General features: G+C 42.9%; 1 protein-coding gene across 3 annotated transcripts in view; it reads right to left on the bottom strand.

Moving 5' to 3' along the window:
• SRPK2 (SRSF protein kinase 2) overlaps nt 1-22,247 on the bottom strand; it is a 100,902-nt gene that overhangs the window by 18,999 nt on the left and 59,656 nt on the right. For all 3 annotated transcript variants that reach the window (XR_008558166.1, XM_054726557.1, XM_054726556.1), the window contains exons 6-10: nt 19,471-19,577; nt 5,599-5,764; nt 3,800-3,825; nt 2,179-2,425; nt 1,103-1,585 (exon numbers count right to left, since the gene is read on the bottom strand). Coding sequence is in view for 2 of the 3 variants with exons in the window: in XM_054726557.1 (XP_054582532.1) it covers nt 1,103-1,585; nt 2,179-2,425; nt 3,800-3,825; nt 5,599-5,764; nt 19,471-19,577 (1,029 nt within the window). In the remaining variant the exon portion in view is untranslated. The remainder of the gene's footprint in view (nt 1-1,102; nt 1,586-2,178; nt 2,426-3,799; nt 3,826-5,598; nt 5,765-19,470; nt 19,578-22,247) is intronic.

Raw genomic sequence — 22,247 nt, forward strand, 5'->3', positions numbered from 1 at the left:
GGCCGGCAGGGGAACAGAGGACTTGTGTTTGAGCTGCTACCTGACCAAACAACGAAAGTTTGCCAAAAGCATGGACAATGGATAAACAGGAGGAAACATTCCAGGCCAGCAGGAAGCACAAGCGAAGGGACAGAAGCAGGAGTGAACATGCCTTGTGCACACAGGTGCTTGTTATTGTGTCTTGAAAAAAAGGGGAGAGGCTATGCTACACTTAGAGCCCAGCAGTCACAGCAGTGTGGTAGGAGCCTGAGAGTAAGACACGCAGAGGTCAGTTCTTCCTTAGATGAACCTACATCCCAGGTGAAGTGTCTTGTAAGTACCTTTAAGAAGTTCTGCTCAGAGTAAAGGTAAACAGGGTCAGAATGTGTTTAGCAAGGCGGCTCTGCAGGCCTTTCCCCCTTGCTGAAATGGAAGGGCTGCAGACCTGGCGGGGCTATCTGCAGGCTGGCTCACCCACGGACTGTGTGTCAAACACTGGTCAGCAGAGGGAGCAGAGGAGGTTTGTGAGGCCAGAATGGAAACCAGCCATGGTGCCCAGGGTTTGCTTACTGAAATCCCTTGGCAGGTCACGGCAGAGATGTGTCATGTGGCATTCACTCCCAAGTAAGGTTTGATATAAGTCGTCATCACATTTAAATCCTTGCCACTGCCTTTAAAATGGCAACAACCAAGTCCTATAATCAGGAACAAGTATCAAAAGAAAGACACCCCTTCTCAATCAGACAAAGAACAGGCACCTACCTCTTTGAATAGAAACAAATCAAACCAAAAACGAAATATTACAGATGGAAGCACAAATTATAAATTAAACTACACATTCTAGAAAGCTACAGGTATAAGTTCTTAAACTTGGAAGGTTCTTAGACGATGTCACTAAATATAGAGAGAATGAGACAAGCTCAGAAATGGATCTGAGCCGTAGAGAGCAAGAGAAAGTGGCACAGAATATACTTTATGTCACATTAATGACCCACGAGTACACAGATAAAATGGAAGTGGTTGCGGCACACAGACATGGGTTTCCCACCTCCAGCCAATTCCCTCCTTTGCCAAGTGTGACTCAGACCACTGAGGCAGGTACCTGATGGGGAGGGACACTTACTTTTTGGCAAATCTCCCGTGCTGGAGGCCGAAACCGTCCTGCTCCTGTCGTGGGATGGGCTGCTTTCCTCCTGCTCAGTAAGCGGGGATCCGTCGGAAAGTGCAGAGCCACAAGCCACAGGTTCTGAGGGCCCAGAGGACAATGATGTGGAAAACTCTGGAAACTGTGACTCGGGAATTTTATGTCGTCCATTTGGCAATTCACCATTGAATTGTTCATAGGAGCTGCTGTACGTGTAATCACTTTCTGCGTTTGGCTCATCGAGGTTATACTCCTCAGGGTTTGGGCAATCTTCTTCATCATCGTCTTCGTCATCCAGCTGCTGCTCCAGCAGGAACGGGCCGTTCCCAATGTGGCCATTGGTTTTGGGTGATTCTATCCACGTGGGGTCTATGTTCTCGAGCTCCTGTTCACCATCGTCTTCATCCTTCTCAATGTTTTCTTTCTCAGCATCTTCTTTCTCTTCCTGGTCCTCAGCTTCACCTTAAAAGGATGAGGAGTGGAGAATTAGAACTCGTTATCTCCTCACCACAATGGCACTAGGTACTAATCTCCTCCAACAAGAGGTAACTCTAAATGTGCTTAACTTATGCACTACATAGCAAACAGCGCTTGGCTCTCAGGGTAATATCCTCAGGTTTCTGAAATCTTAATTTGCATTTATTAAGTAACTGGCCTTCTCTTATTAGAAAGAGTTAGCTCCTGGGGGAAATGATCTAATAGTTGCATTTCCATTTCTACGGTCTCCTGTGTAACCCTCAGGGAAGGTTTGTGGGTATAGTACTATTAGGTAAAAGGTTAATTACAAAATAAAAGACAATCATCAGCATGATAGAGACATGGAGTTTCTCAAATATTTCCCATGTTTTAAAAAACTTGTGAGAATATTAACCTATTTCTGGCACCCATTTTACAAATGAATTACCAGACAGTTCCCCATCTTCCTGAGTAAGGAGTTAAAGAACCCTCCTCGCATCTGAAGCAGCACGGCCCCCCCTTTGTGGTGACCCGGGGGAGGGTCCCTATCAGTGAAGCCCTGGGCCCTCTCTGCAGCCCCTTCTTCCGAGGCGACTGACCATTGTCAAGCGCAGGCTCTCCCTCAGCAGCCTCCTCTAGCGCTGCTGCTTTTAGTTTCACCTCTGGGCGGTATTCATCATCTTGCTCATTAGAAGGTACAGCTGATGTGACATTTTCTTCTATTATTTTCCTTTCGGCTTCGCGCTCCAATTCTTCTATTTCCTGCAGGCGCTTTTCCAGTAACTCAGCCTGCCTTTTCTGCTTCTTTTTCAGTTTTTTCTTTTTGTTTTTAGAAATTTTTCCTATCTACGGCATGGTAAGAAAATACCACAGGTCAGTTTGCTTCTTTTGAAAGCACTATGCAATAGTATAAATGCTGGCAGTATAGCAAATACCAACAAAGTCTGCTTTTTTCAGGTCGTATTCAATTAAAATCACATGCCCAGACATGAGATCCACCTGGTGGCTAGGGTTACAGTCAAACCAGAAAAAAAGGAAACAATGTAATATCAAATAATGGGTCCTAACCCTCAGAGGGATATAGTTTAAATCCAATTAAGTCTTTTCCATTCAAACTCTGAGGAGTACTGAATATGCTGAGATAACAAGAAGCACCTCTTGCTAGTTTTATGTGCTGCTGCCTGTATACAAAATAACAAAGTCCCCTCTCCCTACTGCCTTACCAACTTGCCTGCCAAAAGAGAAAGGCCTGCCAAAACAGGTGTTTCATTCACAGGTGGTCAACAGCACTGTTTGTGTTTGGGTCTCACACACTGAGCTGTTATCAACACCAAGACTGCATGAATATAGGAGATGAGCCCATGAAGTAGAGGAAAAAAGAGAAAAGCGCCTCCAATGATAGGCATCTAACTTGGAAACTACTAGCCATGAGAGCCTCCAGTTTTCACAGATCAAAGCGAGCTGCTCGAGCCGTGGGGAACAGCACTGCTCACCGCCTCGGCAGGCCAGGTGGCGCAATTATTACCACTCCCTCTTCTACTGGGACTTCCATTCCAAACTGAGGGCTGTGGCAGCACCCTCAATTCCTGGGCATTTCCTTTCAAAGCTCTAAAATCTGTAGGTGACGAGATAGAGACATACAATCGTCCCCTGGACCCAGCTGGGGTCAGGGCTGCTGGGCAGGGTTTATTTCCAGGCAGCTGCTTCATTTGACTTAGTGTTTTCACAGGACCACAAAAAAGACAACCGCTCTCATACTTAACTACTAGCTAAGGAAAAAAATTTAGAGCTGCATTAGAAAAACAGGTAACTTGGAAGCCAATGAGAAATAAGGTAAAGTGTTTTCAGAATAATCACACTCCAAACTCTATTTCTATCACCTCACATTTCACCAAGCTCGGCAACAGCACTCCAGAAAGCACGCGAGGAAAATGAAGATCAAACTTGGAACCGCTCTAACTATTTCTAAGTCTAAAATTCAGTTCAGCTTACCAAAACAGTTTAAGTCTTATATATGCAAGGATACACAGCATTTATAAACATACCTGTGTATTACATTAGTATATATTAGGACATCTGTGATTGAGAAAGGAACCAAAACAATATATCACCAATTCCCTCAACCAACCCTTACATGAAAAATTGTTGCAGAAAGAAACAAACTACTGTTACACTGTGAAAAGTTAGTAATGAGCAGTGGCTTTTAAGAATAGTACTTACAGGTTTTTGCTGTGGAGCCGTACTCACTAAAACAAAACAAAACAAAACAAAAACGACTGTTTAGAGGGAAATTGATACATATCCTTATTTGAATTGTAAAATGAAATAATTACTGCCTTTTAATGTCCATCCAACTTCAACAACTTAAATACTAGAGCTTCTGAATCAAAGAGATCTAAAGAATGTTTATCAAACTCAAATGAATGATTGGTTCTTTAAAAATCATAGCAATAGCTGTTCAATATGGAGCCATTTCTCTTATCTAAAATTAAATAACCATTTAAAAAATAATAAATAAAATGAAATGAAATAACCATTCATTTCAGAAATAGTCCATCCAAAAGCACTGACTAATAACTTAAGAATGGAGAAGGGTTCACAAATGAAGTCATTGAACTAACTTGTTTTGTAAACAATGAAACAATTTAGATGAGATGTACATTTATGTTTGAAAATTATTTAGCAAGTTTGTACAACTAAAGTAAATCAAATATTGCAGCAAATATTCTACAAATCAAATGATCAGACCTCGCCAGCCTCAAAAGCTTGACAGACTAAAAGGCTCCATGATAGCACCAATTAGAAAGGATATATGCACCCCTATGTTCATAGCAGCACAATTCACCATAGCTAAGATTTGGAAACAGCCTAAATGCCCATCAGCAGATGAGTGGATTAGAAAACTATGGTACATCTACACAATGGAATACTACGCTGCTATTAAAATGAAGGAACTTTTACCATTTGCAGCAGCATGGATGGACCTGGAGAGCATTATGTTAAGTGAAGTAAGCCAGGCAATGAAAGAAAAATACCACATGATCTCATTTATGATGTTCTTTATTTATGGAAAATAAAGAACATTATAACCTGATGAACAAAAAGATACACACAGAGGCAGAGAAGCATTGAACAGACTGTCAAATTACAATGGGAAGGCTGGGGAGTGTTGGGGAGGGGGGAAAGAGATCAACCAAAGGACTTGTATGCATGCATATAAGCACAACCAATGGACAAAAGACACTGGGGCGGGGGGGGGGGGGGGCGATGAGGGCATGCAAGAGGGGGTAGGGGAGACTGGGGAAGGTCAATGGGGGAAAAAAAGGAGATATATGTACTACTTATGTAATACTTTAAACAATAAAAAAATAAAATAAAAGGCTCCATGATATAGAAAAACACCGATGGTAGAAAATTCAGAGGCGCTGCATCTCCCAAGATCCCCTGTCAGTCACAGAGCTGCAGCCCTGAGTCTGCTCGCCTGCCTGACAGCATGGAGCACACACACTGTGAGGAGAGGGTGAGAGAACAGTCAACCCCTCACTGCCACCTTTATAGTCAGGGAAAAATAGAAATTAAACTTGATATGCCAATACTCAAGTCACTTGGTCTTTCCCCCGTCCCTGGGGTGTGTAACTGATTCCAAATCCACTAGGTAGACTCTGACTGATGTAACTGTGCTAAGTGGAGACTAGGAGGCATGCTAACAAGCCTGAAGCTAGAAAAAACTCTGAGACCTGCTCCTATATATTCTTCTGCAGAGAAGTGGGCAACAGAAGGAAATGTGAAAAGGTAAGAATTGAAATGACCTTTTAAGGGAGAACAAAGTTAAGAATTCAAATGTGAAAGTGTAATCTGAAGCATCTTCCTTAAGAAAAAAAGTCTAGTTATTTCTGGGGATCAGGTTCTTATGAAAGTTCCTAATATGTACACAGCTGCCTCAGCTGCCTTCAGTGTGCAGCTTTGCAGGCTCTCAATGTTCCCGAACTGACTGAGACAAAGCTGGCTCGGCCCCTCACCTGCAGACCCTGAAGGAGGAGGAGCACCCGCTTTCTGCCACTCCGTGGCCTCGGCTGCCATTCTTCGCACGTACGCATCATCCACACACATCAAGATGTTTTCTGGCTTTATGTCAGTATGAATGATCTTGCATTTACTGTGTAGATAATCTAACCCCTGAAGTACCTGATCACAACAAAATTAAGAGAGGAGATAAGTTATTTATACCTTTATTAGTCAACATTTATTTGTAAAATAGGTAATGTTATCACAAGACACAAAAATTCAAAAGACAAAAAAGGATATTTAGTAAAAATCTCCTCCCACCCAGTTCTTTCCCACAAGCAACCAAAGTGTATCATTCTGGGGATAATTTATGCTCATGGAAACAAATGCATCTATATATACATCTATATATGCATTTTAAAAAAAGACTGATTTTTAAAGAGAGAGGAAGGGAGAGGGAGAAAGAGAGAAACATTAATGTGAGAGCGAGACATTAATTGGCTGCCTCCTGCCTGCCCCCCACCAGGGATCAAGCCCGAAAGCCACGCATGTGCCCAGATTCGGAATCGAACCGGCCTTTCGGTGCCTAGGAGCCACACCGGCCAGGGCTATATATACTTTTATAATAACTTTATTGAAATGTAATTTAGATACCAAACAATTCACCCTTAAAAGTGTATAACTCAATGGTATTTAGATGTGCAGCCACAGCCACTATCTAATTTAGAACACTTTCATTACCCAAAAAGAAACACTATACTCATTGGCAGTCATTCTCCATCCCTCCAAACTCCTCCAGCCTTAATCAACCACTAACTTACTTTCTATCTTATTCTGGACATCCTATATAATAAAGAGGTAATATGCAAATTGACCCTCACACCCTTGCACAAGATGGCCACCCCTATGTGGTCAAAGATGGCCACCACAAGATGGCCGGCATGGGAGGGTAGTTGTGGGTGAGCAGGCCAGCAGGGGAGGGTAGCTGGGGCAACTGGCCCGGCAGGGGAGGGCAGTTGGGGCAATCGGGCCAGCAGGGGAGCAGTTAGGCATCGATCAGGCTGGCAGGGGAGTGGTTAGGGGGTGATCAGTCTGGCAGGCAGAAGCAGTTAGGGGCAATCAGGCAGGCGAGTGGTTGGGAGGCAGCAGTCCCGGATTGTGAGAGTGATGTCCAACTGCCAGCTTGCATTTGGACAACCCCCGAGGGGTCCCAGATTGGAGAGGGTGCAGGCTGGGCTGAGGGACACCTCCCCTCCCCCCCTCCCCCAAATGCACAAATTTCGTGCACCGGACCTCTAGTTTTATATATAAGTGAAATCATACATAGTGGTCTTTTGTAAGTGGTTCATCCATATACAGCATGTTATCAATGCTTCATCATTCCTTTTCATTGTTAAACAATGTTCCACTAGATATACCACATTTTGTCTAGCCATTCACTCGATGGACATTTGGGGTTTTTCCACTTTTGGACTGCTATAAATAAAATTGTCATGAACATTCACATACATGTTTCTGTGTGGATATATGCTTTTATTTTTCTTGGGTATATACTAGGAGTGCAACTGTTGGATCATAAGGTAACTCTATGTTCAGCCCTTAGATAAACTGCCAAACTGTTTTATACAGTGGCTATACCACTTTCCATTCCCAGTGGCCACGCGTGAGGGTTCTGATGTCTTCCTCATGGCCAGCACTTTCTCTCTTTTTCATTTCAGTGACTGTAGTGGATAGGAAGGGTATATCTCACTGATGACTAATGATGTGCATATATTTTTAATACTGCAGGAAAGGAGGTCAAAGTTTTTCTGAACTTACTTCCACTGGAGAGGAATTTTTTCAATTATTTCCATAAGCAATTATTTTTAAAATACAGATCATGTTCCTATAAATTAGAAATTCAATATGCTCAATAAATAGTAACATTTAATAAATATTATTAAACCATTTTAAATCATTTAGGGGTCTTGTCCACAATAGACAAGTGGGGGAAAAGATAAGCGGAAGATATATAATATCACCCAACTCTGAAAAGTTCATAGCAAAAACCCAACACTTCTGTCTACCTTGAGTATTTGGCTAAATGACCTTAGCAGACAATACAGCATCAGGAAGTGAGGGTACAGAGATTTCAAAAAGAGAAAACAGAAAGACCTGTCTCTCAAACAGGATGAAAATCCCTCATCTAATCTTACCCCCTCTTTTGTAGCCACACATTATACTACGTGTTTGATACATAGCAATAAACAAAGTCCCCTGGCTTCATGGGCTTACACAGGCCTCATGTTATCAGAGAGCTTACTGCTTCATGCCAGGGGAAAGAGGGTTGGCCATGAAGAAACCAAGTTGAATCATGGGCACAACAAACACAATTTAGTATGTGGACGAGTTCCTAGTAACAGTACCAGTAAATGTCAACACTTTTCCTAAAAGATCTTTTCACCACCATCTCATCCTCAAATAGCTTTTATCTTTCTACCTTAGGTCATTCACATTCTCAGATTGTTTCACCACGTGGGAGGCTACACAGGTACAAGTTCAGGAGATTCACTATCCAAATATGTTCATATGAGTTCCCCATGACAATGAGGCTATCCAGATGAGCAAAGTGTTCTCAGCAAGAATGTAAGAGTCCAGATTTTTAAAATGTTGCTATTGCACACAACTGGGTTAACTTTCACTAAGAAGCATAGTTTGTAACATCTGACTATGAAAATAAGCAAAAGATTTCACCATTGGAACAAATTAAGTAAGTTAATTAAGATTATGTAAGTCATTAAAGGAAAGGAAATGGTTAAGAGACGAAGCTATCTGAGCTTCCATTTTCATATCTGTAAAAGGGAGGAATATCTGTTAGAAATATGGTGAGAATTAGAAATAATCTGTGGAAATCATAAAAACAAGGTCTAGTTTACAGGAAGCTCAAAATAAGTGATATAACTGAACTAAGCCAGAAGACTTGAATTATTGACTAAATAACTATAACTTGACTAAGTCATTTCTTAAACTTCTCCAGTCTCAATTCTCCCATAGCTAACATGAATGGACTCTACTTGATATTCTCTGTGGTAATAAAGTTACAAAATCTGATTCTGCAGTTTCTTTTAATTCTAGATTACTATTTTTTAAAACCTTCAGCTGTAAGCTAAGAAGAATAGTTTTATTTTCAAAAAATGTCATTTCTGTTCTCAGCCACTGAGGTTTAAAGCAATAAAGCACCCCAGCATCCAGAATCCAACAATAATGGCAAATCTTACAACCATTTATGCAGAATTACTATGATGATGGAAAAAAAAAACACCACACAAAAAAACAAAACTCTATGAAACAAGCTTCATGCTCAAGGACAGATCTCCCCTTGCAAATTCTGAAAAATAGTTAAAAGGAGCCTTTACTAATTTCCCCTCTGTTGCCTTCATTTGTCAAAACTTAAGTTTTTCTCTTGCCTAAAAAACCACACATACTTGGCCTCAGCAGCAGGAGGCAGCAGAGGCTGCACAGATCCTTGGGCTGCTTTGAAAGCTGAGCTCCATCTAACCACAGATGGGCCAGGGACAGGGCTGCATCCACTAAGGGAGCCCACACACCCTCCTGGAGCACGGGCCAGTTTGCTCCACAGGAGTCAGGCACACAGGTCAGCAGCAGCACAGAAGTGAAGGCAGAGCCCAGGGCTGAGAGCAAGAGAAGCCCCAGTTCTCGGTCAGGAACTAACTACCCATGGCTCAGAGCAATTCCCTTCTCTCAAGTTCAGCTGTAAAATAAGGGGTTTGGTCAAGACTGCCTCTAACGTTTTTTTCTACCCACCTATGAACCATGTCAGAGCTCATCTGTTACTGGCGTTAGCAACATAAATCTGCTCCTATCCACTATGGCTTGCTGGAAATAGGAGTAAGTTGAAAGTAATGTGAAGACTTCTCTCAAAGGCATCTCCCAGGCCCTGTGCATGCACCACCCAGACTGATGCTGTCCCCAAAATCCTAAACTGCAAAGAGAAACAGAATGAAGACTACCGGTCAAGATGACAGTGTAGGTAAACACGGTACTCACCTCCTGTCACAACCACATCAAAATTATAACTACAGAACCATCATTCAGAACCACCTGAAATCTAGCTGAATGGAAATCCTACAACTATGAAATTAAAAAAGCTACACTGAGACTGGTAGGAGCAGCAGAGATGTGGAACAGGCCGGTCCCACACTCACAGAGATAAACATTGGATGGGATACCTCAGCTGTGGAGGTCCCCCCTGAGGAGCGAGGGGTCCCAGACTCACACCAGGCCTCCCAGGCCAGGGTTCCAGGGCCAGGAGGAGAAGGCCCTATAACTTCAGGCTGTAAAAACAAGTGGGCATTGAGGCTAAGGTAAGACATGGCTGCTGGAGTCCCAGGCAGTTCCTCTTAAAGGGCCTGCTCACAGACTTACTCAGAGTCACTCTGGGCTCCAGAGCTGGAGCAGCAGCTTGAAAGGCACTAGAGACGTACAGGGAGGAACTGAATTCTGCAGTATCAGGGCAAGAGCTGGAGGTGGGTCAGGGGCAGCTTTCTCTAAGACAGAAGTGCTGGCAAAGGCCCATTGTTCCTTTTCTGTGACACAACTTGTAGGCCCATCCCAAGCACATCCCAGTGGCTTTTCCACATAAATGGCCTCTCTTGCCTCATGCTTTAGACTTTCCTAAAAATCTCTCAAACAAATAACATCTGGCCTGATGTACCCCATATCTCTTGCTAAGTGGCCTGGCCATGCCCAACACTAGCAGCAGCCCATCTTAGTTGGCAGTCTGCCCTCTCCTGGGTACTTCCAAGCCCAGCACAAGTAGCAGCAATCTGCAGATTGCTCTGTAGCTCGTGCCAGGTGGCCCCAGATCCAGCATGTCCTCAGATGAGGATTAAAAAAAAGAAGAAAAACACATAAAAATATGAACAACAAAATGTTAATAAATACGTATCTCTTGACAATCCTATCTAATAAAAGAGTAAAATGCAAACTGACCGTCACTCCAACACACAAGATGGCCACCCCCATATAGTCAAAGACGGCTGCCCCCATGTGGACACAAGATGGCCACCACAAGATGTCCAACAGGGGAGGGCAGTTGTGGGCAATCAGGCCAGCAGGGGAGGGCAGTTGGGAGGGACCAGGCCTACAAGGGAGGGCAGTTGGGGGTGATCAGGCCTGCAGGGGAGGGCAGTTAGGGGTGACTGGGCTGGCAGAGGAGGACAGTTGGGGGTGACCAGGACTGCAGGGGAGGGCAGTTGGGGGGGACCAGGCCAGCAGGGGAAGGCAGTTGGGGTGACCAGGCCTACAAGGGAGGACAGTGGGGGCAATCGGGCTGGCAGGGGAGCAGTTAGGTGTCGATCAGGCTGGCAGGGGAGTGATTAGGGGGCGATCAGGAGGGCAGGCAGAAGCAGTTAGGGGCAATCAGGCAGGCAAGCGAGTGGTTGAGAGCCAGCAGTCCTGGATTGTGAGAGGGGTCCCAGATTGGAGAAGGTGCAGGCTGGGCTGAGGGACACGCCCCCCCCCATGCACAAATTTCATGCACCGGGCCTCTAGTTAAATATAAAAAACAAAATGAACAGAACAGAAACAGACTCATAAATACACAGAATATTTTGGTGGTTGCCAAACAGATTGGGGGGGAAGGGGGTTTTGGGGATGAGTGAAAAAGGTGAAGGAATTAAGAATTATAAATTGGTTGTTACATAATAGTCATGGGGATGTAAAGTACAGCAGACGGAATATAGTCAATAATATTCTAATAACTGTGTGGTATCAGATGGGTACAATATCAGGATGATCCCTTAGAAAGTTGTATGTCTAATCACCAGGATGTACACCTGAAACTATTATAATATGTATGTCAACTGTAACTGAAAAATAAGAAATGATTTAAAAAAAAAACAGAATGAGAACAATTTTCCAAATTATTTCATGACTCCGGTCACAACTCGGGGACTTTCTTCCTTCCCACCTGAACAAAGGACACAGGGTATGGAGACTTCGCCTGCCTCCCCCTCGGTGGGTAATGCCCTGCTAATGCAGCTCCAAGGGAAACCACCACAGCCAGATGAGCTGGCAGAGCGGAGCGGGCTGCCCTGAGCTAGAGCACTTCCCTGGGACAGACTTGTAAGTGTGGAGGTGACACCAAAGGGATTCTCTCTAGCCCAGAATCTCTCTTACTAGGTAACTAACAGTCCCACTGGCTTTTTCCTCCTCACTAAGACAGATATGAGGCAAAGCCTACAAACTGCTTCTGATAAGCATGACAATAAGCAGAATGGAGAGGTACGGGAAAAGAACTGGATACTCAAACCAGTCTCAGTAGACATTGTCCTTATCCACCTTGGACTGAAATAGGCCCCTGCTCCTTGCTCTTTCAAACAGTGACTAGTGAGAATTGATGAGAAAATCCAGCAGTTGTACTTGTGAATACAGTCAGGACAAAAGGTAAATCCTCTGTGCCCTGCATTTAGACGCACAGAGTAATGAGCTGGGAAAGAGGCTTCACTACCTGGAAATATGTCACCATATTTCTGAGTTGAGGACCCAACATTTTGAGAATTCCAAGTTAGTACAGAACCATGTGTACCACCACACCAAACAATTCCAAGATATCAATGTTTACCAATTTAAAATTAATCTTCTGAGCTAAAATTCAACAATACTGGCTTGACCATAGTGAATGCACTGATGACTAGGAGAAGTAAAATAATTAAAATGGTAAATAAATACTAAGTGTAGATAGCGTGGCTCAGGGACTGCTGAGTCAGCCTGCCAACAAGGCCCCACCCCGGCATGCCCATCAGATCACCACCTCAGAGGCAGGTTTGAAAAGCACTGCATTTAAAGTCCCCTTACATATATTGCAGCACATATTACAAATTATAAATTACCTGTTAAATAAAACCCAATGGCTGTCCTTTTAACCTTTTGCACTCAGATGTCGAGTGTGACTCGACACGGTTAGCATTAGAATAAAGGAATTGAGAAAAAAGCAAGCGAGTGCAAAGGGTTAAACAATCTAATTGTCAGCTCTATTAAGGCAAAAAAAATAAAAACAGACCACTTACTACAAATAGAGACCTGAATGCACACCTTCCATAAAGACATGCTACGATTTTAAATGCTCCCAAATCTTTCTATGCAGACATTTCATACCATGCAGTTGAGCATGGAAGCAGAGGTTACACCACCTGGATTCGGACCTTGGTGCCTGCTGGGTAACTGTGGGGCCTAGGGAAGTTTTTATCCTATCTGTGAAAGGCCTTCTGTAGAGTGGACATAACAACTGCCCTGGCCTCCTAAGGCTGTGATGAGGACTAGACAGCATCATACAAATAAAGAGGACTTAAAAGAACATAATCAATGTTAGCGACAATAATGATGACAGAATAGAAGAATTTAAAAATCTGGTGACTTTGCTAAAATACTGGAAAAACTAGCAGTTAGAAAAGTCACCAAAATTCGGGTCTTGCTCTTAACAACCTTCATTTAATGGCAAGTAGTCCTTCTTTACCAGGTTTCTGTAATGGGCAGTAAATTAAACCAGAAAGTTTAAAAATGTGAGATGTCAGCCACCCTTTCAATTACATAATGTTTAAAGAACAGTAAGACATTTAAAGAAAACTGTACCACAAATAACAAATACTGCCAACAAGCACCATTATTCTTCTTTCAGTTTCAGAAATAAAAGTTAGACATAAAATAGACCTCAATAAAACTGACTTAAAAAGAAAAAAAGAGAAATGAAAGCTGTGGGTCAAACAGACAACCACAAGACTCCACTCTTGAGGCGAGAGAAGCAGCCTGCGGGGAGGGGGGGTGCCCTGCTGCAGCACTCAGCATCCTCACCACAGGCAACCAGGATGCCCTTCTCTGACTGGGCACTAGGTCACCATGGCTAAGTGAGGAAAGCTGAGGCCTGATCAAAGGACTGATAATAGTGTAAGTATAGGAAACACTGGAAATGTGATTGTCATTACTTTTAGAAAGTGTTAACATTTACCTTCAAGCCTGTCAAATCATAGGTCAGTCAGATTAAGAGGAACATATACTTCCTTAGAAAAGACATTTCTTGATCACCTACTACATGAAGGAAGCGGCGAGAAAATGTGACATGGATACATGACCTGTACCTGCGCGATGCTCACAGTGCAGATGGGAGACTCGAGGTCTGCTCACAATGCTGGATGCTTTCTCACTTCCTTGCCCCTCAGAATTCATCTCCACAACAAAGCCACAAATTATGGATCATCATCCCGATTTCACAAATGAGGAAACATACTCACGGAGGCTAAGGAATTTGATCCAGGTCACCAAACAGTTAAGTGCCAAAGTTAGAATTTGAAATTAAGTCAAGGCATGTACCCATTGTACTTTCCTCTATTCTAGGGGTTCTCAGTGAGGGGGAATCTCGCCTCCTGGAGGATATGTGATAAAGTTTGGAGTAATTTTTAAAAATATATTTTTTTATTGATTTCAGAGAGGAAGGGAGAGGGAGAGAGAGAAACATCAATGATGAGAGAGAAACATTGATCAGCTGCCTCATGCACACCCCGTACTGGAAGCAAGACAGCAACCAGGGCAGGTGAATCAAACCCAGGACCTTTCAGAGCATAGGCAGACACTCTACTCACTGAGCCAAACCAGCTAGGGCCAGAGTAATTTTTAATTGTCAAAACTGGAGGTGGTGGTGGCTGGAGGTGGGTAGAGGCCAGAAATGCTGCTAAACACCCTACAAGTCATAGGACGGGTCCCTACAATAAAGACTTATCCAGTCCAAAATATCAACCCTGTGCCAGGGTTGAGAAACTTTGGCTTATAAGACCCTGCAAGCATTAGGAAAGAACCAAATGCAGGCCACAAGCATCTTGAGGGGGGAGAACACACCACTATGAACTGGGGGAGTATGGTAAGCCTTCATCACAGAAGAGGTATTTTGGTTGAGTCTTTAGCTAAAACATGGGTACAAAAGAAAGCAGGGTCTTTTCAGCAGCCCAAGACAAAAGGAAGATCAAAGATGTAAAGTTAAAATACAGCAAGGCTGCCCTGACCGGTGTGGCTCAGTGGATAGAGCGTCAACCTGTGGACTGAGGTGTCCCAGGTTCGATTCTGGTCAAGGGCATGTGCCTTGGTTGTAGGCACATCCCCAGTAGGGGGTGTGCAGGAGGCAGCTGATCGATGTTTCTAACTCTCTATCCCTCTCCCTTCCTCTCTGTTAAAGCTCAATAAAATATATTTAAAAAAACAAACACAAAACAGCAAGGCAAGGACACTCTAAAATACCTATCAAAGAAAACTAGTAAAAATTTATGAATAAAAAACTTGGTAAATGAGCACGTATTTATAAATGCTTTGGGACATCTTTAGATATTATTAAGAAATTAGTAACTTGGTTGACTCCATGAGGGAAAGTAGGTACCTGAAAGACATATTTTAGAACAGTTATGTATATTACCTATATAAAAGATTAATTGACAAAAATTTACCTGCCAGGACATAAGAGGTGAATCAGGGTTTGTAAGGGGGAAATATGGGCTGACATCAGATGGCAGAAGAAAGAAGAACAGTGATTTAACTCTTATTGGACATAAGCCCAGTACAATTCCAAAGTTATTACCTGCTGCTCGGCAAACCAGTAAAAGCATGAGCTTCAACCTAGGTTATCTGGGTTTGAATTCCTGCTAGACCACTTAATCCTTCTTAAGTTACTTCCTGACTACAGGCAAGTTCTTTCACCTTTCTATGCCTCAGCTGCACTTACATAAAATCAGGAGAGTAAAAATACCTATTTCATAGAGTTACTATGAGGATTCAATGAATTAAAATTTGCAAAGTACTTAGAATTTTGCCTGGCACACAGTAAGCACTGAGTAAATATTTGTATTTATTGATAGCAGTATCCCTCTAATCTAATAAGAAAGGTACCCTTATTATTCCCATTTATTTATGATGAAATTGTGGCCTGAGTTAATTAAGTTGGCCAAAGTCCTTTAGCTAAACTAAGGTATAACTGTCGCCAAAACCCAAGCTCTTTATCACTCCATCTATTGCTTCATGAAAATCAACAATGTTAAGCTTTGGACAATAAGCAATTAAAAAACACTAGAGGTTTATATGGAAACTAGAGGCCCGGTGCATGAAAACTCATGCACTGGAGGGGGGGGGGAGGGTCCCTCAGCCCGGCCTGCCCCGTTTCACAGTCCAGGAGCCCTCAGTGGCAGGAGGTGACCCGGCGACCAGGGGAAGGCAATGCCCCCATCACACCTGTGCTGCTGCCACTGCCGGCAGCGCAAGCCTCAGCCGGCCCTGGTTACCTGAGCCTTCGGCGACCCCGAGTGGCTGGGCAGCCTCCATCTGAGGCTTGCCTGCGCCTCGGGCCTGCCATGGGTGGTTGGGCAGCCAACATCCAAGGCTTGCTTGCGCCTCGGGCCAGCCCTGTGTGGCTGTGGGGCTAAGGGGACTGGGGGACTCCAGAGGCAGGCACACAGAGCGGCCGGACCTGCCTAGGGCCGGGGCGGGCCCGGCTGTGCCACGCAGCTGCCACCCGAGTGGGGCTGAGGGGACTAGGCACCGCCACCTTGTGGCTATGGGTGCCGCCATCTTTGAGGGTGTGGCGGTCAATTAGCATATTCCCTCTTTATTAGATAGGATATAAATTGTTAAAGTTTTACTTAGAGACGTAACTGCTAATGGAAAGGAGAACAAACTGGAATAGGGAAGAAGATGGTCTCGACTCAGAGAGCAGAGAGAAGCCTGTGAACTGATGATGGTGGCACAGGAATGGAAAGGACACCAAGAGCAAAAGATACAGCACAGGAGAGACCAAAGGCCAGGTGACTGGTGAAGAATGGCAAGTGGCAGAGCCACAGGGATGACTGAAACGAGGTCAGCTATGCCTGAACACGAAGGCGAAGGAGGACACATGGCACGAATATTAGAAAGCTGGCCCTGCCTTGTCTTGTTCGGGAAGGGATGTAACTATGCAGGCCTGTTAATAAAGGATCTTCCCAGTACTATTTAGGAGTCAAAAATACTAAACTCATATGCTGAGTAGGAGGGATGAAGGGAAACTCAGGTACATAGGCTATTAACTAGGATATATAATAGTCTATTATTTTTAAAAGTTAAAAGCTTAGGGGAGAAAAAAATCCAGATTCCATGATAACATCCTATATAATAAAAGCCTAGGTGGTGTCATGCCCTCACGCAACATCGCCACAAGATGGCTGCACGCACAGTGGAGGTCGGGCCCGGCGGCCACTCTGCGCGATGAGGCCTTGGGGTCCCGCGGCTCTAGGTGGCGCGGAGGAGGCTGGTTCCGGCGTCTCCGCCACCTCACGCGGAGGAGGCAGGTCCCGGAGTAGGAGGCAGGTCGCGGCAAGGGAAGGCAGTTGTGGGCAATCAGGCTGGCAGGGGAGGGCAGTTGTGGGCGATCAGGCTGGCAAGGGAGCAGTTAGGGGGCAATCAGGATGGCAGGAAGAAGCAGTTAGGGGCAATCAGACAGGTAGGCAGGTGAGCAGTTAGGAGCCAGCGGTCCCGGATTGTGAGAGGGATGTCCCAGATTGGAGAGGGTGCAGGCCGGGTTGAGGGACACCACCACCACCACCACCCACCCCCGCATGATTTTCATGCACCGGGCCTCTAGTTTTTCTTAAATAAACTTAAAGATGGGTTTCACACTAAAACAAAACTTCTACCCACAAAGCCTAAAAGAACAAAGTGCAGACCATATAAAATCAGAATTTCATATTGAAATTTTCCTAGAACAATAAAACACAAGAGCTCTCTCATTTCCAAAGCACAGTGTATGTGAATAACAGAAGGATAATACACTCAGTAAATCATTTCTTCAATCATCAAGTATGCATTAAAGTTCAATTAAATTGCCAGATTTCATCTTTAGATTTACAGACTCTTTTACTTGCTAAGAAAGGCTAGGTTTTGTTTTCCCATTCTGGAATACAAAATAAATGTCAATTGTTCATCTGCTAATGCCCTTTCTTACATGGCCAAGCCTGAGTATTGACATGGTAAGTTAACAATGGCAACAGCCTATATCTTTCAAAATGTGGGGTTCAAGGGAATGACAGAACCTGTATAAAATACAGGCAAAATGGTATTTCTGAAATTATTTACTGTTTGTTATAATATGTAAGTCATTTTATATTTTCAGGATTTAGCAGAGATAATTAAGATATAAATACTGAAGCAGCATTTGGGAATCAAATAACTCCAATGGACGTATTAATTTTCCCCTTCATCGTCTATCTTCTAAAGAAAAGCATTATCTTTTCACATGAGAAATTAACCATGTTAAAATAATGAGTTAAAATGCTACTATCTAAAGCCTAAAAGAGGACAAATATATTATTAAATAAAAGCTAGTCAGAATCCCATACTAGGTACATATGCATACCTAACATGATACTATGTAAAAATATAGTATCTTGTTGTGTAAGCCACTACAGAAAGCCCTTCTCTTACCAATCCCTTTCCTCAAATAACATCTATAATATATTTTTTAAATATTTTTTATTGATTTCATGAAAGGATGGGAGAAGGAGAGAGAGACAGAAACAGCAATGATGAGAGAGGATCATTGATTGGCTGCCTCCTGCACGTCCCACACTGGGGATCAAGTCCGCAACTTGAGCATGTGCCCTGACCGGGAATCAAACCATGACCTCCTGGTTCATAGGTCAATGCTCAACCCCTGAGCCATAGCGGCTGGGCAAGTCTATAATATTAGAAGATGAGCTGTCAATTTGCACCATAAAAGGATGAAGATAAATGAAGAGATAAATACACAGGCTGAATAAACTAAGTTAACTACACACAATTTCAAAGGAAAAATCTAACAATTATAAACATCAAATTTTTTATAAAATGGGTTTAGAACCTACTGATTTGCATGTATGCAAACTGGTAGGAAGGTTCTTTTTCAGCCCCAATCTCTAGGATGTACAATTCTTCAATTCCCTGATTATTTCCTATTTAAGAATTCTGGACAATAGCCTATATTTCAGGTCTGGAACCCTTAGGCAAATCTAGTTCAAGATCTGGATCTGGGGAAAAGGGACAGGCTCCCAAGCACTCAGTCTTCATCGCAGGAAAACCAAATAACCTCCTTGATATATAAATTACTCTGAAGTGAAGACGTACTCACAGTCATTATCTATTCTATCAGAATCGGTAACCCAGAATATGTCATATCTGCAACATTCCTAATTTAGGCTGTAAGGGAATAAGCAGAATACAGAGAAATATATTCCATGCAGAAAATGAAATCTGGTAAACATTTCTAATCAGAAAGAGATCTTTCATGTATGTATACTTTCATTTTATAAATAATTGCTAGCACATGATCACCAAACCAGACCCAGACCCATTCTTTTGTCCAGGCAACAGAACAAAGCATAAATCTAATACAATACTCCCTATATAACAAACATTCCTTATATCGTTCATTTACCCTTCATCTAATACCTAAAAACAGCAAATAAACACAAATTATTTCTTTTGAATTATTTATTTTCTAAGGAACAAAGTGGGACATTTTATAATAATAATATTAAACTAATTTTCACTATACCATTATCATTACCTTAAAAAGACAAATATGCCCAAAGAAATGTATACCTGATATTTACATATTGCTCCCTTAACAAACAGAATGGCATAACATTAAATATAAAACTGATTTAAGATGTTCAAGTTGTTATACACTGTAACACATGCATACACTTTAAAAACAAAAATTATATATCAAGAAACTTGTATGTATATGTTTATGCATTTTTAAAGAACAAAACAAAATAGTAATTTATGTTGAAAGCCTAGCCAGTTAGGTATTAGGAGGTGGGGGCTGCCCTCATAAGCCTCACCTGTCGAATGATACTCTTCACACAACGTAAAGGAAGGCCTTGATAGTTGGACTTGATGATCCATTTGAGGAGATGGTGGCCAAGCACTTCGAAGACCATGCAGACATCTAGGACATGGTTAAGGATCACTTGTGGACACATTTCCTGAAGTGATGCAATTACTAAATGCAGCAGCATTGTGGCACATGATGAAACGTTTCTTTCTTCATAACATGCAACAATCCTATATAATTAAAGGCTAATATGCCCATCGACGGGCAGAACGACTATTTGCTATGATGCGCACTGACCACCAGAGGGCAGACACACTCGATGCAAGAGCTGCCCTCTGGTGGTCACTGCACTCCCACAGGGGGAGCACCGCTCAGCCAGAAGCCCTGAGCCAGGCTCACAGCTGGCGAACACAGTAGCGGTGGTGGGAGCCTCTCCTGCCTCCGCAGCAATGCTAAGCCGTCAGTCAGACATCCCCCGAGGGCCCCTGGACTGCGAGAGGGCACAGGCCGGGCTGAGGGACCACCCCACCTTAAGTGCATGAATTTTGTGCACCAGGCCTCTAGTACTATCAATAATATCCAAAGTGGACCTTTCCCATTTCTCACCTAAATAAAATGATGCAACATTTACTAAGTACCGTATTTTCCGACGTATAAAACGACTTTTTAACCCAGGAAAATCTTCTATACGCCCAGTCGTCTTATACGCCGGAAAATACGCTACTTTTTAAGTGCCACAGATTATTAATATTTACCTGTAACAACTTTAGGAAATAGTATACGTATCCCCACACAGAAACGAGGAGAGCAAACCTCAGTTAAAGAACTATCCCAAGTTACAGTCCAAAGGTGGCGGTGTCAGGACTCACTCCCACACTTACCTGTGCTCTCACTCGTTTCAGCACACTTCTCTTTGATGATCAGCCTTAATGAAAATGAGCAAGACTAGAACCTTATGAGAAATTAACGAGAAAAAAAGTAAAGAACTCCCCTGTCTTAACTGTCCTGTCTGCTTGCCTAAATTTCTATTTCATGGGTTACATAAAAATAGAAATTAAACGAACTCAGTGAAGACATTTCATCTTTTCCTTCAATATCTTCCACTGTGTAATAGATCAATTTTAATATTGTAGGCAGTTTTAAAGAATATATGATCACAATATAAGACACGGCATTAAGACCAAACCTATAATAATGAAAACAGAAATTCTAGTCAAACACCAACACTCCAGAACTATGGCCTATCATATAAATATATTTATGTCATTCCTACTGGAAGATTTAAAATGACTCTGAAACCATCTGCGAATACTTTATTCATCTCTGGAGGCCTATAGATAGGTTATTGATTTAATATATTTTACAATATCTGCATCTACCACATCATCACAATAACTACTGCTTTAAATATTAAGAAAAAATTTTCTACAGTGTTGGAGAACATGTGAGCTACAGATTTATGCATAGATAATGTAAAACCAGTTTCCCAGGCATATTACAAAAAAATCAAAAACTGAACTTACGAACACACAGAGCCAAAGCCCAGATCTCTACATGATTTCTACATCACTGACAAATCTAAACTATGATTTCTTACCATTTAATTTAACAGTAAAAATAGTCACTAGAATATATATGTAGTATTTTTTAAAAACTCCATTTACCTACAAATCAACTGGTTTCTCCAAAGAAACCATCTTCCTGCCAGCTGTCTCAGGAACTGCCATGCATATCTGATGCAGGAGGGGCTGCCTTGCCCGCCCATAAACCATCAGTCACTTGGAGAACAGGAGCAAGTCAGGACCAGCTCTACCTTCCTATCTATCACGAGGGAAAATGCACTCAGTAATTAGCAGAAACGATAATGAGAGAAACAGAGAGGTGGCATTAGCAGTCAAGGGTACTTGCTAGTACCTCCAAATCCACTCTAGAGGAAATACAGGCAGACCTGTATTATTGCACAAACTGACGGCAAGACTCTTCCTCCACCAACAAAAAGATTATATGGTGATCTGGAACTGAACCAGCAGTATCTCTGAGGTATGCCTGTATAAAACCCTCAAAAATACATAGTATGAGGGGAGTGCTTCCCTAAGAAATGAAAACTTAGTGAGTGCATGAACAGGATGTCATTCTGGAATTTGAGCTGAGATTTAATTTTGTCCTCAGGCTTCTGGAGCTTGAGCAGAACAAATATCAAAATGTTGGATCTGCTCCAAAGATGATATAAAGGAAATAGCCAAAGATGAGGAAGGAGAACCCTGGCTCTTGACACACCCTGGCACTCATCAGTCACAGGGTACTGAGCAAGTGCCCAAATATTCCTGAACCCTGAGAAATAAAGACAAAGCAGTTCCTTTTATCTGAGGAGATATGTTCCAAGACACCTAGCGGATGCTTGAAACCGCATATAGTACCAAACCCTACATATCCTATGATTTTCCCTATCTAGATATTCTATATATATAAAAGGCTAATATGCTAAGTGTGCATCGACTGGTAGCTATGACGCACACTGACCACCAGGGGCAGACGCTCAATGCAGGAGCTGCCGAGCTGCAGTGACTTGGCAACGGCAGTTCTCGGGTGATGCACCCCAAAACCAGAGAGGAGGGAGTTTGATTCCTTGCAGGGCCGCACGATTCCACCTTCGGCCGTGGGTTATGCTGTTGCTGGGGCACTGTTGGCCCCAAATCTGGTTTACTGCACACTTGCGTTTGCATTCCACACCCTGTGTGACAGCAACTTTGCAGAGTGCCCTCTCGCACTCCAAGACCCCTCAGG

The sequence above is a fragment of the Eptesicus fuscus genome, chromosome 14 (genome assembly GCF_027574615.1).
Source record: "Eptesicus fuscus isolate TK198812 chromosome 14, DD_ASM_mEF_20220401, whole genome shotgun sequence".
In the NCBI taxonomy this organism is placed as follows: domain Eukaryota; kingdom Metazoa; phylum Chordata; class Mammalia; order Chiroptera; family Vespertilionidae; genus Eptesicus; species Eptesicus fuscus.